The following is an 18,383-nucleotide window of genomic DNA, read 5'->3' on the forward strand; positions in this document are numbered from 1 at the left end:
GGCAATGTTTTCAACAAGATTCGAATTTTCAATAGTAGTGTTTAATGGCAATACCTTATAATTGTTTACCTGTAGCTAGGGTCTAATTACTTATTGTAAAGACTGCTTCTCATTGAGTACAGAAATGTGTCTGTGTTGTCTATGAACCTGTACTTGAAAATTAGGTAAATTGGAGAATATTGTGGACTCGTCTTAAAACTTTTAATATTTGTGATGAATCAGAAATAGCAGGGTTTGATTTCCAGCACATTAACCAAGTGAGGTGTGACAATTCTCTGAACTCTCACACCAATGCATCTCTGAGATTCCCAAACTCTGTACTGACCCTCTCTAGCTCACACAAGCAATCTGTTCATTAGATTAATGATAGACAAATGCAAGAAAAATGTGTAAATCAAGGAAAAGGTTTGTTTTAAAACAAACATCAATCTTTAATATTGACACTGATCAAATCTACATTGTTACAAATGATAGGGTGTCGATTATGCTATTGATAATAAAAGTAAAGGCACCACAGTCCCAGAGGAACGCAGGGGTGCTCTCTCACTAGAGAGAGATGACTGGTGGTGAGTTATTCCTGAGGGTCACCACGTCTCAGGCGAAGGGAGAGATTGAGATGACAGTGCCTTTATGGTAACCTTAGCCGATACAGGAATTGAACCTGCGCTGTTGGCATAACTCTGCACCATCGATATTCCACAGAAAGGAAAGCCCTCTGTATACTCACCATTTTGGTTTTGATTTTATTGTCACCTGTGTCAAAATACAGCGAAAAGCTTCGTTCAACACAGTTGTAGGTGTACAGGGAACACAGTAGGGGGCTGAGAATGCATCACTGGGGGGCTCCAGTGTTGAGTATTACTGGGGTGGAGGTGCAGATATCCATCCTCACTGATTGCAGCCAAAGGGTCAGAAAAGCTGAGGATCCAGTTGCAGAGGGCAGGGCTGATACTAAGGTCATGCAGTTTTGAGATCAGCCTGGAGGGCATAATAGTGTTGAAGGCGGAGCTATAGTCAACGACTAGGACTTGTTTAGAGGGATAGCATAGAACCCAAAATTCAAAGGATTTGAGCTGCAATAAACAAATTCAACTACTTCGAGTTTTCAGTTTGTCATATCATGTGATATAACCAACAAACATTGTATCCAATTATCTTTCACCATGATTTGGGTTTATTTGTATACTGCTACAGTTAATTTTGCTTAAATTTAATTTGTCAATCTGCTTGGAATTTGTGTACAGGACTCAATTTAGAGTTAATGGCTCATCATGAATTCTGACTTTTTAAAATTCTTTCATGGGCTATGGGTGTGGCTGGAAAGGCTAGCATTCACTGCCCATCCTTAAATGCCCTTGAATTGAGTGGCCTGCAAGGTCATCTGCGAGGGCAATTCAGAGTCAACCACATTGCCATGGGTCTGGAGTGTCATACAAGCCAGACCAGGTAAGGACACTAGATTTCCTTCCTTAAAGGAGATTAGTGAACCAGACAGATTTTTGAAACCATCGATGATAGTTTTACAATCACTATGACCAAAACCAGCTTTTTGTTCCATGTTAATTCTGACAATTACCTTAGTTGCAGTTGCTGGCCTGTTTCCTATGGGCTCTCAGACAAGTAAAATCATAATTTCTTTGCAAACATAAAGTTGTGTATGACTGCTGACAGGATAATTGTTGCATCAGTTATTACAGTTTAGAAGAAACTGGGTAAGTTGTGACCTTTGGTCACTTGTGATTCAAGCATGAGGGCAAGAGAAGAGATGTAGGACCTCAGACTTCCATGGCCGAGGAGTTGAGATAGAGGAAAGTTGTGAGATAGAGAATGACAGCCACCCTCATCCAAGAGAACCAATGGTCCCTTTCTAACTAATGCAGGAACACCATGGCAGCAAGAAGTCAACATTCCCCACACCCATGTCAAACTAAGATCTACATTTAGCTGGCAAGCAGGGAAGGAATGCACTCAGTCTAAAATATTTACCTGAGGTCCATGTTCCTCTTCAACTTTCTGAGCAAGGCAAAAGGATTTAGGAAACAAAATTTTAGTCAGTGCTCAGAAAACTATTTATGCAATACGATTGCTCGGTCCTTTACATTATGAATGACTCAGAAAGCGCACAAGAAATCTGAGTGCTCAGAGAGGACTGTGTCATGTTTGCACTGACAGAACTCTACTGTTGTGCTGGTAGAAAAACAAATGGAACAATAGCACAACAGGGAAACGACCATATTTGGTTAGGAATGAGGAAGGTGAATACCCCTGCACTGTTGGGTTTCAAAACACATTTCAAATGTTTCTAAAGAGATAGTAAGAGCTGCAGATGCTGGAGTCAGAGATAATGCATTGTGGAGCTGGAGGAGCACAGCGGGCCAGGCAGCATCAGAGGAACAGGAAAGCTGATGTTTCCGGCCGGGACCCTTCTTTGGAAGGGCTCCAACCCAAAACATTAGCTTTCCTGCTCCTCTGATGCTGCCTGGCCTGCTGTGCTCCTCCAGCTCCACACTGAATTATCAAATGTTTCTAAATCCTCTCTAGGGTCCTCTTATTTACTCAAATGTGTAAGGCAATTAATATAATCAATCATCTTCTTGTATGGTTAATCTGAATACTTAGAGATGGATTTTTTTCTATACTTCTTTCTTTTGTCAGAGTTATCTGCGATTTATGGACAACTTCAAGCTATTCTGTGATCACAAATGCCCAGAAACTAATGGCAGACAGGACTGTGACAAGAATCAAGCAACCTGCATCTCTTCAGGATCTTTGGTAATTGTATGCCTGGAGAAGAGCTCTCTGTAAATCATGAAGCAAATAACCTTGGTATGAAGACAGTCATCTGGTCATCAGAGTGAAGTTTTCTTTCTTACAAAACTAAGAACTGGTTTAAATAATGCAGTGGGTAGCTTACTGTAATAGATCTGGAAGATGGTGTTTCATACAATGCTAAAGTCTCCCTTTTATTCTGATTACTAGTGCACAATGTGTAACATTGGCATTACCTTCTGCCTTGGCATCTTCACATTCACTCCTTAACAATATCCGTTCTGTTTTCTAGCCAGTTACAAAACAGCAAGGACAATTTATGACAAGATAATAAAGCTATTTTTTCCATACTTTCCCATCTAATCTCTTAGTTACTTGTCCTCTGTTCTCTCTAAGGTAAATCAATAGGAATGGAGGACCTACTGTGCAGCCAAAATGTAGCTATTAACACGTTGGAATAAACTATGAGTGTTCCTCAGCATGTGTTTCGGCCATGACTGTGAATACTATTTTTACACAGCCTATCTTGAAAGGAAGACCAATTGTATTGTCTGATTGCATGATAACTCAAAGGAGAGGGTTCAAAGGAGAAAACAGTGATCTGTTAGCAAACAGATGCACAGTTTCCCTCGGATGCATGCTAATTAAGTTATGGTGTGGTGTCCTGAGATATTTATTAAAACCGAGGACACAATGGTAACTACAGGGAGCCCAATTTCTGGCACAGTGCCAGTAGAAGATAAAGCTTCAGTAATCAGGGATAAAAGTGTAAAGTCAACAACAATCTTTTCAGTTCATAATGTGCTCTAAGGATGAAAAAACACCTTCAAATTGTGATCAGACATAATGGGAACTGCAGATGCTGGAGAATCCGAGATAACAAAGTGTGAAGCTGGATGAACACAGCAGGCCAAGCAGCATCTCAGGAGCACAAAAGCTGACGTTTCAGGCCTAGACTCTTCATCAGGGTCTAGGCCTGAAACATCAGCTTTTGTGCTCCTGAGATGCTGCTTGGCCTGCTGTGTTCATCCAGCTACACACTATGTTACCTTCAAATTGTGTCAGGTTTCATATTCCCTGGAGGTTTACTTGAAGTCAAAGGTGTCACTGAACTGGAGTAACTTAGTTAGCCATGTTACAATTGCTTTGGGATGTTAGACAGGCAATGGAAGGGTAAGAGATACTTAATATGGGGATAGGTAAAGGAAGTTAAAACATTAAATTTCAAAGGTTTGTAACAAAAGTTGAAGCATAGAAAGAAGACTTGCTCCAAATAATCCTTCCAAAAGACCCAATAGTTATAACCGACACTATCTTTGATCTTGAACTTAAGTTTGAAAAGCTAGCCTGAAAACTGACTACTCTCAGAAAAGTAATGCTTCTTGGTGCTAGTTTTAAAATGTTTTTCAGATGTGAGCCTTGCAAGTTCATTTTCCAAATCAACATGGTTTCAACTTATGCTTATGTCCCATCTTTCTGCATTCCAATGTGAAGTTAATATCTCTATGTCTTATTATAAAACCATAAAATCCCTAGAGTGTGGAAATAGGCCATTTGGCCCATTGAGTCCACACTGATCCTCTGAAGATCATCCCACCTTATCCCTGTAACCCCACATTTACTCTGGCTAACCCACCCAGTCTGCTCATCCTTGGACACGATTGGGAAATTTGCAAGTTGTTCAAGAAGGCACTTGCCCATCACTTTCTCAAGAGCAACTAGGGTCAGGCATAAATGTTGGCAGATCCAGTAATGCCAGCATCCTGTGAATGTATGAAAAAAATGCCAGTGGGTTTAAACTAGCCTTGGTCTCCTGCATACTTCTGCTTAAGTACATGATCATTTCTGGAAGAAATCTATATTGATAGTTTAGTGGGTGGACACATTCTCTTAGTGTTTGTTGGAACTTCTACTTTTATCCTGATGCCTCAATGTAATCACTGAGGCTGATGTCATTACATAATTATACATTGTGCTTGTTATACATTCTTCTAGATCATTGGAGTATGGTCAGCTAGCAAGTAAGAAAAGCATGAATGAGATTTGTGGCAGTGGATTCGTTGAGTCAGGGGCGGGGATAGGTGATGACCTGCAGGTGAAAGTAGATAGTCTTTGTGATGGATGAATATGAGGTTGGAATTTCATGTAGTGTGGGTTCAGCCTGTGCCAAAGGATGGGGAAGAAGGGGCTGCATTAAATGATGAGACCCTGAGTTAATAATGGAGACTTCAGTCTTCTCAGTGTTTAAATGGATGGAACTGATTCATCCATTACTGGGTCTTGGTCAAGCCACCTGACTTGTAGAAGAGGAACAAGGTGAGGTTAAGGGAGATCTTATGCACGAACATAATAATTTGGAGTAGGAATTAGCCATGTAGAAGTTGCTACAAGCTTAGTCTGTCCAACCTTTCTTCATAAGAAAACCTTCCCAGTCCAAATATTTGCTGATAAGCCTTCTTTGACCTACCTCCAATACTACATGTGGTACCCAACATGTGACCTCACCAGTGCCATGTGTATTTCTACTGTAATCTGGGATTTTCCTGGCTCATTTATTCAAATGTACCTGACAAGCATAATTGTGGGGAATCAGCCAAAGACACATGTTTCATTCTAAGCATGGTGCAAATCCGATCTTGGTAAACACAGGCCATTATCTCATTCCTACCAAGTTTCATGGAAATTAACCTTCAACCAATTGTTCTCAGTCATCAGTCTGGTGCCTATATAGATTGACATTTGATACTTTCAATCTGATGGATCAAGACAGGACTTCTTTTCCTTTGGGAGTCTAACTTAGAGTCGAAACATTCTTAGAATCTTTGATGCAGTGTGGTATTGTAGTCTTTGTGATAAGGTTGTGATCACATGGTAAGCTGGTAAAACGATAGGTCATTGCTGCAGATGAGGCAATTGTAGAAATGGACATTTGCTGTTTATCAAAAAGCTGTATGGGGGACATTGCATAACTGTGTCCAGCTGACCTTCAGCTTCTCATTGTCACTAATAACATAACCATTGTCACTGGTGTGACATTAATCTTTTTGATTAAAAACAATGCAGTCAACTCTATGACCTAAAGTCAAGAGCTAAGTGAATCACTGTAGGCAGTGATGATAGAACATGGCAGATGAACAAATAAGACTTTTGGCACTGAGCTAGATGACCATTTTTAGAGAAAGACTGGTTACAATGTTGACATACATGTATTACATCAAATTTATAGAAAAGTAGAAAGGTCATTCAGTCCAAGTGATCCATACCAGTGCTTAGATTTCATACTAGACCCATCTCACTCAACTTTATCTAATTCCACCAGCAGATCCTTCTATTCTTTGTTTCCTCCTGTATTTATCTGGGTTCCTCTTAATCCATTGATGCTATTTTTTCAACAGACTCCAAGTGGTTGCGAACTCTGAGTTCTCATCTGTCTCTGGATAAATAACGTTTGACAAGGCTCCTTACTGCATGTCTGTCTGTCTTATTCTTCTGATCTCTCATTTTGGATTCCCTACAAACATAAATACCTTTTTAATGTCAAACCTAGTGAGCCCTTCTGGTGAAGAAATAAAAAAAAACTGCAGACAGTGGAAATCTGAAACAACATTGGAAAACACTGGAGAAACTCAGCAGATCTGACAGCATCAGAAACGGAGTTGACAATATGAGTCTGGTATGGCTCTTCTTCAGTTTGGTTTAGAATTGTTAACTGGTGCTTAATTCTTAAGAGGGCTCTTATGGTGCAGTGATATTGTTCTTCCCTCCAAGCCAGAAGGCCTGGGCTCAAGCTCCACCTGCTCTAGAGTGTGTCAAAGTAATATCTCTGAACAAGTTGATTAGAAATATTTATAAATGAACTATTGAACTCTGTGATAACAAAGTGTGAAGCTGGGTGAACACAGCAGGCCAAGCAGCATCTCAGTTGCTTGGCCTGCTGCGTTCATCCAGCTTCACACTTTGTTATCTTGGATTCTTCAGCATTTGCAGTTCCCATTATCTCTATTGAACTTTGTGACTTGTTTACTATATCCCAACTGAAGGCCACAGAAGGTTGTGTAATTTGGATTAAGGGCAGGAGGTTCTCTGGCTCAAAACCCTGGAACTTCTTATGGATTATGGGTCTCCCTATACCCCATGGACTGTGGCAGTTCAAGAAGTCAGCTCACACGGCAAAGAGGAATGGGCACCAAATGCTAGCCCAGTTAGTAGCATTCACAGGAACAAACAGAATAAAAGTGTTCCAAGTCAGGACAGTGAGTGGCTTGGAGGGGAACGTGCAGATGGTGATGGTTCCCATGTATCTGCTGCCCTTGACCTTCTGAGTGGTAGTGGTCTTGGTTTGGAAGGCGCCGTAGGAGGAGGCTTGGAGTTGAACATGCTGCTCCCACTGTGACTCTGTGGGAAGGGAGGAAATGCTGAGGGTGGTGGATGCCACACAGTGTGCTTTCTGAGGATGATCCACCTCAAAAGAATGGCCAACAGAACGCTGCAGGAGCTGTCAGTGCTCAAGTCAGAGTTCTGTCTTTATATCAATTATACAAGAGATACCTCACCTACAGTACAATGTCTTGTACCAATCCAAAGTCCATACACAGCAAGCAAGCAACAAAACCCAGTGTTTGCACATTATGTCTTCTTACATTCAAAAGGCAAGTTGACTACGTGAAATGAATGTGCACAGCCACAATTAAATGTCAGTGAACATAGGCCAGTGGATATGCATTCATTTAGCATCAACTGAAGCAATCTTACTCAGGGAGGTCACAGAATGACCCCTGTTATGACTGAAAAAAATTGAGCTGATGTAGGAAGGTATGTATGTCATTGTGGTAGAGGGCACTTTCACATCTAATTCTGAACCAGTGCTTAAGGAGCATGTTTCAGACTATGGGGAATCTGGTACCTGCCACGAGATGTCCTCTCTCTTACAGTAGTGTTCAACCTTCCATTATGTCATCAAATATATTGACAAGGAAAAAGAAGTGCTGTACAGTTACCTTACTATGCTAGAACATCAGGACAAGTGGAGGCCATTCAGCCCCTCAAGCCTGCTGTGCCATTCAATTAAATTGCGACAAATGTGCATCTCAGTCTTATTTACCTTCACCCGTACCCAGCAGAAATCTATCAATCTCTGGCCCAGTGGCTTAAAATTGTCCCAAAACATTCAATCTTTTTTCAAGTAGACACTTCTATTTTTCATCTGCAACATTTTGACTGCCTTTACTCTAAAAATTGCTTTACCTGATTCTCTCCTGAATGGCTTCACTCTAATTTTTAAGACAATACTCCATCATTCATGATTCCCTAGCAAATACTTCCACTGCATTGGAGTTATAGAATCACTCTAATGTTTTAACCACCTTGATCACATCATTCCTTTTATATACAATGGGAGTATAAGCCTAGTTTCTGCATTCTAATTCACTCTGTCACCCTCTTGCAATCCACAAAATCCTCAAATCCTGGGTCTCCTGCATGCTGGAGGGAACAAGCCAGCAGGCTAACCATTTGTGAGGTATTTACCCTTAAGTTGGCCATCAAGGTGAACACTATTTTAAAAATTGAGAAAATAATGGCCTGTCTCATTGTAATCACTGATATATATGCTTTTTGTTTGATTGCACATTCAGATCAAATTCAGCATCATGACCATTCAACCTGAAAAAAAAACTATTTCTTTAGCATTGATCCTCTCAGCCTGTCCAAAATAAATCTCTGGAAGGAGCCCTGCAGAGGGAACCATCTTCAATCAGGAAAGAAAGTCAATCCTCGACTGTTTCCACAGCCAGAGAAAAATGACTTAGCCTTCACTCAGATCTATTAAAGGAATGCATATGAGAAAAATCAATGGACAAACACAATTCCGTCTTACACAGCAGCTCAGAAGGTTGCTGAACTTTGCTCCCTCCCCCACCCTCCGGTCTCTGCTGCGATCATGTAGAAATGCTGTGGATGTGAATTGATGGTGAACAGTTACGTACCCCAGACGAGTCGACAGGCAGCTGAATACAGCTTAACTGCCCACTCGCATCCTCCCGCTTCTGGACCTCCTGAAGTGAAACAAACACGGTGTCGACATTGAGGTGACTAAAATAAGCTCAACTTAAATACTTCAGACACAGTGAAAAAGACACAGTTAATTGCGGAAAAAATGCTTTAAAAATAATTAAGTTTCATCAAATCTTTGCACTAAGTGTAGCAGCTACTTGTATCACACAGCAATATTGTGGTAACCAATACCTCTGACATAGGATACAAATTACTTGAAAGAAAAATGTAACCAGGTAGATTTTATATCTCATCAGTGCCAGAAATTTACACAAATGAGCAACAGTTTGAATAATTAAAAACCAAAAGAACTGTGTAAATCAGAAACAAAGACAGAAATTGCTGGGGAAACTTAGGAGGTCTGGCAGCATCTGTGGAGAGAAATCAGAGTTAACGTTTCAGGTCGAATGACCCTTCCTCAGAACAGCAGCTCTCAGGGGCCGTGATGAAGGGTCACTTGATTCGAAACATTAACTCTGATCTCTCTCCGCAGATGCTGCCAGACCAGCTGAGCTTTTCCAGCAATTTCTGTTTTTGTGGTTGATCTTGAATAATTTGTTCCTTCCAAGAAAAAAAATTACAATGATTTGTATTGGCCACCTTGTAAATAAGTTTCCAATTCAAATTGATACAGACTTCTGAAATTCATTTAAAATCAAAGCCAATGTGAATTAAAAGTAGCAAAATAAACCATCCTTTTCCCATTTGTAAATTTGTTTTTGGAATCATTATTTTGTAAGAGGTGCAGTCACGTCACCAAGGTCTTGTTTCCTCCTGCAGTTTTGATTTAGTTTATAGCCATCTCTTGGATTTACTTCATAATGAACATCAGGCGAGAGAAATGAGTGAAATGCAGTCCCAGTGGGCAGCGAGACTGAGTCTGCAGGATTAAATTGGCACTAATCTGTTTTTAATTGGCACCAGTCTCAATCAGAGAGGTTAGTGAAAGAGTTACAAAAATAATTGTGCAGTTGCAGGAAAAGTACATTGACAAGAGTTCAGTAACAACTCTATTTCAAATGGTCAACTCTGAGTAACCAAAATGCAAAGTGTTCCATTTATCAACAATAATTAATGCACAACTTAACATGTGCAACATTAAGAAAAAGAAATTTCAGAGGAGGATACTGGTTATGTCTGAACAGTGTTTTAAGAGTTTTCCAATTGTGGATAGAAATACTTTATTGTCTTCAGAAACATAATTGAAATGAAGGGAAAAACTAGCAGTTATAGTATCAATACTCATTGCCATAATAAAAATTATCCTTAGAGGGCTCCACTATATCTAAAAAAGGACCCTAGGTTTCTCTCTATTGCAATGTGGCTTCCTCTTCTCAAAAGCAGCTGTAAGGATTTAATCTGTAGATATAAGAAGTTGATGGAAATGGGTAACTTCATTAAAATAGGGCAAGAATAGATACACTTGAATATCAGAGAATGTAAATAAGTTGTGTGTTTGCATCAAACACGTGTATTTCTGGGCTAGGGATGAATACTCATTGTGCTGGATTAGTAACTGAAGGACGTGAACAATGATACTGTCAGGATGGGTCTGGCTCAGGGAGAGATACCTTTATTGGAGGTAAATCACTACGTTGTAGTTGCGTTTTGAAACCTAACATTAATTAAAATGAAGGAAAATTGTCAGAAAGAGAGGGGAAGGGGGGATGAGAGACGGCATCTATAACAGAGAGGTGACACCAGTGGTAATGACAACTTACAGTTAAACAGCATCTTCAAAGTAATGAAGGACAAAGCTTGGGGAATTGTAACAGAAGGTGTGGTATAAGGATACCAGGAACAGCGTGGAAAGTATCTTTTGAAAGGAGCTGGGGATGGTATACGTAAGAAGTAGTGCATTCGATGGCAGAATCAAGTCATATTTTCTTCAATGGTGATTTTAGACAATGTGGAAAATTTCTAACAAGTTGATTCTTATGCCCAAGGGTAACACTGTCAACAATAACTGACTAACTTCCTTTTGGACATCAAAAGCACCTCACCACATGTAAGTGATTTAATTTATTTTGAGATAACACACAAGTAGCCTATCACTTCACACACCATCACGTGCCACCTTCTGCGAAAGCAGTAAAGCCACCAGCTTCTGAATAGATACAACAGCAGTCAGAGGCGGAAAACAGGATAAAGGTCTGCGCATCTTTTATGAAAAGGAATTCCCCCAGATGTCATGCAGCAGCCAAAGCAGTTTATAGATCTGCTTCAGTTTCAGGCTATTGCTGCTACCTAGCAACCAGCATTGCGAGTGAAGCCATGCACTATAATTAACGCAAAGCTTTCCAGTTCTGCAAATCACTGTTGGACCAGAGAAATAAACAAAGCATAACTGTCAATTTGCTCAAGTGATGAACTCTGAATGGAAAATGGAAATGGCTTGGATAGGGTGAGTGTCCCAACAGTATACTTACTGTAAGAATCACTTTCCCAACACTCCACCAAGAACCATCTTACTGTAGACCTGAACAAATACTTTTCATGAAATTATGCTGTTTGGGAGAGTTGAACACTTCCCTAAGTCAATGTTTGACAACCTTGATAACACAGGTACAATATAACTTTTTTGAGGTACAGATGTGAGTCTGCGGCAGTGGCGGCATCCTACAGCAAACCTTTATTGTTTGTAGATCCAATTTGATGCAAATACAATAGTGAGCACTATTGGTACCTCATATTCAGGGAAAGCCAATCAACTATACCCTCTCTTAGAACCAGAAACAAGTCTGCAATTTCCCTTATTTATGTAGGCATTCATGATAACCAGTAACTGTGGTCACATTGGGTATCTCAAAGGCTACTACCAAATGTAGCTGTGATCACCAATAGGTGGTGAATGAAGCAGGGGTAAAGATCAGGTAGAGAATAAAATGGTTCTTATCGAAAGAAAACATTGATTGTCTCATCTGTAATATGATGTGGGAAATGCTAGTCGGCTCTACATTTTTAAAAAATACTTCAAAACGATGTGTTCCCTGAAATGGACAATAATTCACATTGATGACACTGCGCATTGATGGGCCACCACTGATTCAACACATTAGAAGCGAAATGAACCCTGTTTGATAGGATTAAAGCAGAACATGTTATGAAAAGACGTACCAGATACTAGGGAGTGACTTCAAGGCAGCTACTTGGTCCTGGGGTTCAGGTGTTGAGCCTTTCACCTCCATTAATTTCATACATATTCTCACTGGAATGCCTTAATTAGATTATAGACCTATGATCACTCCCATGTATCTACCACTTGACATTGCTGTTAACATGCTCTGTCATTGCTAATTAGACCACATCAAATTTATTTTCCAATCGTCTATTTAACGCTACAAATAAATGGTACAGAAAGCAAATTGTTTTCAGGATGCGGCTTTGTTTCTCCAAAGGTTGGAATTCCGAGCCTACGACTAATTCAATCTCCTGTTTTTATTTTATTGCTGTTGTTGCTGTCACTCCTTTCCAATTTCGATTCCTATACTTTTGCTCTGCCTTTAAGGTCCCTTCCAGGCACTCCAACATTATAATTCTCACTACTGAATTCTTTAAAAGTGCTCCATGCTAAAACATGTCCCTTTATTTATCACATTACCACATCCAAAACTCCACTGCATTCTCCAACCTTGCAGATTTACCTTCTCCATGGAGAGGATCCAAGATCTTGTGGTCCACATGGGGACCAAGTTAGAATTGATAGTTTTGGCTGACTTTGAATGTTAAGCATCTCTGAAACCATGAGGAATCCAAGAGGTACTATCTCTGAATAAAAATGAAGACCTCAGTTTAGCAGCAATGTTGGGAATAGACAACCTATATTTCAAGCTTGGCCTAACCAGTAATCCAGAGTGAAGCAAGTGGGAAAGGATTTGCTCATGCACAGAAAGCCATATTAAAATGGAAATATTTAAACACATATTACTTGGCATGTGTCCACTCCTCATATGTATGGATCACAAAACAGCTAGCTAATACCTCAATTCATGGAATGATCAAATGGGCATGACGGGGGATCTCATAGAAACCTGTAAAATTCTAATAGGGCTAAAGAGGGTAAATACAGGAAAGATGTCCCTCATGATCAGGAAGTCAAAAACCAGGGATCACATTCTAAGGATACAGGGTAAACCAGTTGGCACTGAGATGAGGAGAAATGGGTTCACCCAGCGAGTGGTCAGCTTGTGGAATTCTCTCCCACAGAAGGTGGTAGAAGACAGAACATTAAATATTTTCAAGAGGGAGTTAGATATAATTCTTAGGGCTAAGGTGATCAAAGGACAGAGCTGGAACAGGGTGCAGACCAGGCTGGGATGGTCAAATTTCTGACTTCTGTTCATTTTTTAAATGTTTTTATGAGGGTATTTGTCTCTTGTTAGGGGATGGTTAATCTGCTCATGAGTGGCAGTAATTGCATTAATTCTTGAATATGACAGTGCTTTCTAACAACCAATGTCTTAACCTGATGAGAAAAGGGATGCTTCTTGAGGGGACATTTGTGAAAAAGTTTCAGTGGCCCGCTGTTCCTGTACTCACTTTAAAATTGCGCAATTTGATTTATCATCACTTGTTCTTCTAAAATACATTACTTCAAACTGGCTTTGACCCGATCATGATTGGAGTAAGGGAATATACTTGGTGGGTCCCCAGTATTACTGATGTGCGACCCTTTTGACAATATTACACCCTTCTCTAAACCCCACACCCACCGATGTTACTGCTCTAGATGGCACAAAAGGGGTCAGCAATCTTCATCATAGGAAGTGCCAAGTTTTGAAAAAAGTTAGTCAAAAACACAATATCTTCATGCAACGTTGTTACAGAAATTGCAAACATAATGGAGGGAAAATTATAACAGCATTTTAACGCGTTTTACTAAGGATTTGTTAATTGAATGATATTTTCTTCTAAGTGCATTATTCATAAAAGTGTCCAAAACATAAAACAAACTCGTTATTTACCAACAAAATGGGTTTGATTGATCGAGGTGGGGACCTGCACAAGTCTAGGTCCTTAATAGGACGCTTGAGGCTTTGGAGCTGCAAGTTACAGATCGCTAACTGAGAATGTGGGAGAGGAACTGGAAGGTATTTATAGTTTTATTTTAATGTTACTTCCAACAATTTGTGAGAAACATAGCCAGTTCAAATCTGAAGCTAAAAGCTAATTATTTGAAAGAATTAAAATAATCCTGTCAAAAGTGGACAGTTGCCTGATGATGTGAGATATTTGGAAATTGATGTGTCCCTAATGTAGCAGATTACAGTAACATAACACCAGAGTTTTATTTGGTTACTCTACATTAAAGTGCCACCAAAGCCATGAAAGCTCATGGACCGTCTGTGAAAAAACAGCGCTGACTGCTTTAATTTTGAGGATCTTAAAGAGTTTAACAGCAATCAACCTCCAAAAAACGTAATTTGCTGCATGTGCACTGTGTGCTCAGTTGTAACTTGTGCATGGTGCTTAGAATTACTGAGACAAGACGCAACCAAAGCTATATCTAACCTTCCTTTCAGCATCGTTGAACCACGCTTATAATGAAAGAAAAGCTGTGTTTGACAGGAAGGGTTTGTCTAAATCACCTTTGCTTCTCAAGTGGCTGACTCCAGGAATACCCTCATTTCCCAAGATCTCAGTCAGGCAGTGTGAATTTAGACAGCTATCTATTCAATCTGCAAACTGCATACAGGGCCAGTCTGAGTCCTGACCAGAAGGGAGATGATTGGTGTTAATGGTATTCTGAATCACTTCTGGAGATGGCACAGTTGCCTGTGACTGTGCATGACTTTCTAGACTTAATCTACAGCATATAACTATCCTCCACCTTTTACTCACAGAAAAGTCACCCCGCAATAGTTTCCGTCATAAGGTGTGTTTGCTGTAGGGGATAGAGACTCTATTGAAATAGACACAGAAACTACAAGCAGGGGCAGGCCATTTGGCCCTTTGAGATTGCTCTGCTATTCAATATGATCATGGCTGATCCTCTATCTCAACAATATGTTTCCGCTTTTTCTCTATATGCATGGTTTGTTAGGTGGTGGGGTTGTTCCTACAAAACAAGCTGTTCAGTAACTGGGACTGCTGCAATAAAATAGACTCTGCTGAAGAACTGGAACTATTCTTATAACATAAACTCTGCTGAGTAATTGGGATGGTTGCTATCGAGTCTGTTGATTAAATGGGACTGTTCCTATAACAAATTCTACTGAATAATTGGGGTAGCTGCTATGAAGAGCTCTATTGCTGAATAAACACTACAGTTGCTGTAAAACAGATTCTGATTGTTGTGCCCTATGTTCCAGCTCACCTCCCACTCACAGATTGACAGAGTCTCGCCAGCAATCACTCTGGTACTTCGTATATCCACATGCTTACTTGTTAGGGATTCACTGGATTGCATTGTGAAGGCCAGGGTTGGCCAATTCTTCCTTCTGCTATCCTAATAGTTATTTTAAAATTTGCCCCTCCCTAGTGCAGAGTAAGATCAACTGTCTGACCTCAGAATGTGGTTTTAAACTCAGTACTTTGCTTCCCTGGCACAACTAAAAATTTCCAAATGAAGATTTTGTCAAGACTCAATGCACAATCATATTACACAGGACTATGCGTCTGAACTTGGGGCACAGTAATGAAGATTAATCTCCAATCAAAAACAAAAAGCACAGGGACTTTGAAATGGACTTCACAATCAGATGATGATGAATCCAATGCATTAACAAAATGATTACCTTCTTATTTCAAGACATTTATCATTGATCACAGAGAAAACAAAGTGAAGGTGAGGCTGCATTAACTCTCAAAAAATATTCAAAACCCCAATCTCAATTTATGGCTCAAACAGCCATGAGGTCTTCTTAAAGGGAAAGTACTTACATTTGGGCTGTTGCAAGTCTTGTACTCTATAAAAGGCAGATTAAAAGATTGTACCAACCGAAATTGCAGCCTTAACACTTGAAAAGTCTGCTTTCTGCCTGTATGTGTCACAAGTGCAGAACAGGAAAACATAACTGAGGGGCACTATGCATTCTGCTTTAAATCACCCTCTGAATGCAAGTTGTGAAACACAAGAAAACAATCATATAAAGAATATCAAAGGGAAACACTGTATGTCAGGATTTGGATAAACATATGACTAAGAAATATTTGGAGGGATATAGGCCAAGTGCAGGCAGGTGGGATGAGTTTAGTTTGGGATTATGGTCGGCATGGACTAGTTGGACTGAAGGGTCTGTTTCCATGCTGTGTGACTCTCTGACTCTATATCATTTCATAGCATGATGTGCCAATTCTGACAAATAGTTACGTACAGCAAATGTTCAACTTCAGAATGAACAACTTAGATCATCAGATTAAATTGTCAGATCCCATTATTAATGTCAGATTAACCTATTACAGGGCAGAATACAGCAGTGTTGCTAACAACGTGCTGACAGATAGATGGGTTTTTACTGGCAAACCTATTATTTCTTTATTGATGGCTAATAGATAACATGAAACAGCACAACTCAATGTAGGGCAGCTCTGCAAGATAGTATTTTGCAGCATATCACTGTATGTCACACTTTATCATTGTATATCACAATGTGTCAGAGCATTTAACTGCATGTCATTGTATACAGTGGAATATTATAGCATAACACGGAAACACGTTCGAAAAAAATCATAATTTCTCATGCTTTTAAGGTATCAGTGGAACTGGTTTTAGTTGACAAAGAACAAATATGCTATTTAACAGCCCCTCTATATCCCAATTGTGGACACAGGAATTAATAGCATGCTAATTGAGTATTTGAATGCATTTTGTAACTGATGACTTTTTTCGTTTGAATGTCAATAAATTCATTGGTGATTGCCATAGATGGCTTGTTTCTATGGAACCTTTTCTCTCATTCTTCTGTCTTTGTTCTGGGTGACACAGGGCTCCTTTATCTTTGTTTTCTTGTGTGCTGCATATTTATTAAGTAGCAGTGAACATTAGAAAGTGCACTTAGCAATCACAAATAGCGGCCAGAGGGTACTATCCAATTGTAATTCTCATGCACTATTCAAAGATTTATCACATTGTATTTTACCTCAGTCTGAAATCCTTCCACTAAAATGGCAACTAACAAGTTAAAGAGAACATAGTTGCCGAATGTCATGAGGGCGATGAAGTACAAAGCAGCCCATGGAGAGGTGGAGGCCATTCCATTGTACAAGACCTTGTTCCAATCCTCTTGAGTCAATATCTGGGAAGATAAAAAAAATCTTTTATGAAATAACATATATAAACTTCCAAATGCATTACACAACAGGCTCATCAATTTATCATTTTCCCAGTATACAGACATCCAAATTTACTTTTTTCCATAAATTAAGGCAATGCCAATCTATATATACTAGAGCAGGATTCAAAGAACTGGGCTTTGTGAACATCGATCACGGAAACAAGCTTTTAGCTAAGTTGTCAATTTTCCACTCATCCTTGTAGCCAGTCTGAGATCCATGTAGTGTTATAATTGGTCTTTAATATGAGCCTGAGATGAGCAGAAGACATATTTGGATTCTCTGGCGATAGGCTTCCCTGAGTTCGCCAAAGTTAGTTGTGTTTTTGTGGCCAGAATGCCTTTGCTTAGGGTCTGCCTTTGAGCTGCTCCCAGAGTTCAGGTGCATTGCTAGGATCTGGTGTTAAACACGACCCACTTGCCCAGAGAAAATGTCTAACTTCTGACTGGCCAATGAATGTTGGCATCTTCCTGTTCCCAAACTTTCTGCAATGGGCTTAATATTCCTCTTGACAAAACTTTGGTGTGGATGCTGACTCTAGGTCGTCAGGAGTGCTAGCTGGCCCTCTGCTGATTTCAGTGATTGTGGGAGTTAGTGTCAGATCAAAGGAGTTACTCAAGCTGGTTCAGGGCCATGATCAACCACATATGCAAGTATAGGAGGGTCTTGTGATTAGTTATTGCCAATCTTCACTGTATAGGCTCACTAAACTGGAGAAAGCTGCATTCAGAGCATTGTACAAGGTGCAATTGCATGGATAAAAAGAGACTCAACTGCAGATGGTTGATGAAAAATTATGAACAGTAGAGTTTCCTCTTTTTGAGAAACGAGTTTTTAAAATGACTTGATGCTACTTGTTTGTGGGAGATTGGCAGCCCCTATTGAGTAACGTTGTCACCATCTGTGCACCAGTTCCACCAAAACAAATGAAAGCTCCTGTGAACTACCTTGGGATGTTTTAATCCAGTAAAGGCACTATGTAAACATGGGTTGTTGTAAAGTCAACAAAATGTGAGGCTGGATGAACACAGCAGGCCAAGCAGCATCTCAGGAGCACAAAAGCTGACGTTTCGGGCCTACACCCTTCATCAGAGAGAGATGAAGGGTCTAGGCCCGAAACATCAGCTTTTGTGCTCCTGAGATGCTGCTTGGCCTGCTGTGTTCATCCAGCCTCACATTTTGTTGTCTTGGATTTTCCAGCATCTGCAGTTCCCATTATCTTTGTTGTAAAGTCAGCTTGTTTAGCTCAAATGGTTCCATTAAGGAGAATCGCATAGGTCATTTGGTGT

At 40.0% G+C, this 18,383-nt stretch overlaps 1 protein-coding gene and 1 long non-coding RNA gene across 3 annotated transcripts in view; one reads left to right on the forward strand and one right to left on the reverse strand.

The window, feature by feature from the left end:
- Positions 1-3,522, forward strand: part of LOC125463545 (uncharacterized) — a 28,745-nt gene extending 25,223 nt beyond the window's left edge. For both annotated transcript variants that reach the window (XR_007249855.1, XR_007249856.1), the window contains exon 3: positions 2,656-3,522. This is a non-coding gene — a long non-coding RNA (uncharacterized LOC125463545). The remainder of the gene's footprint in view (positions 1-2,655) is intronic.
- Positions 1-18,383, reverse strand: part of cacna1g (calcium channel, voltage-dependent, T type, alpha 1G subunit) — a 465,891-nt gene that overhangs the window by 299,722 nt on the left and 147,786 nt on the right. Inside the window, exons 12-14 of the mRNA XM_048554900.2 lie at positions 16,902-17,057; positions 8,754-8,822; positions 1,987-2,013 (exon numbers count right to left, since the gene is read on the reverse strand). Of these exons, the coding sequence (XP_048410857.1) occupies positions 1,987-2,013; positions 8,754-8,822; positions 16,902-17,057 (252 nt within the window). The remainder of the gene's footprint in view (positions 1-1,986; positions 2,014-8,753; positions 8,823-16,901; positions 17,058-18,383) is intronic.

Source organism: Stegostoma tigrinum, chromosome 22 (genome assembly GCF_030684315.1).
Source record: "Stegostoma tigrinum isolate sSteTig4 chromosome 22, sSteTig4.hap1, whole genome shotgun sequence".
In the NCBI taxonomy this organism is placed as follows: domain Eukaryota; kingdom Metazoa; phylum Chordata; class Chondrichthyes; order Orectolobiformes; family Stegostomatidae; genus Stegostoma; species Stegostoma tigrinum.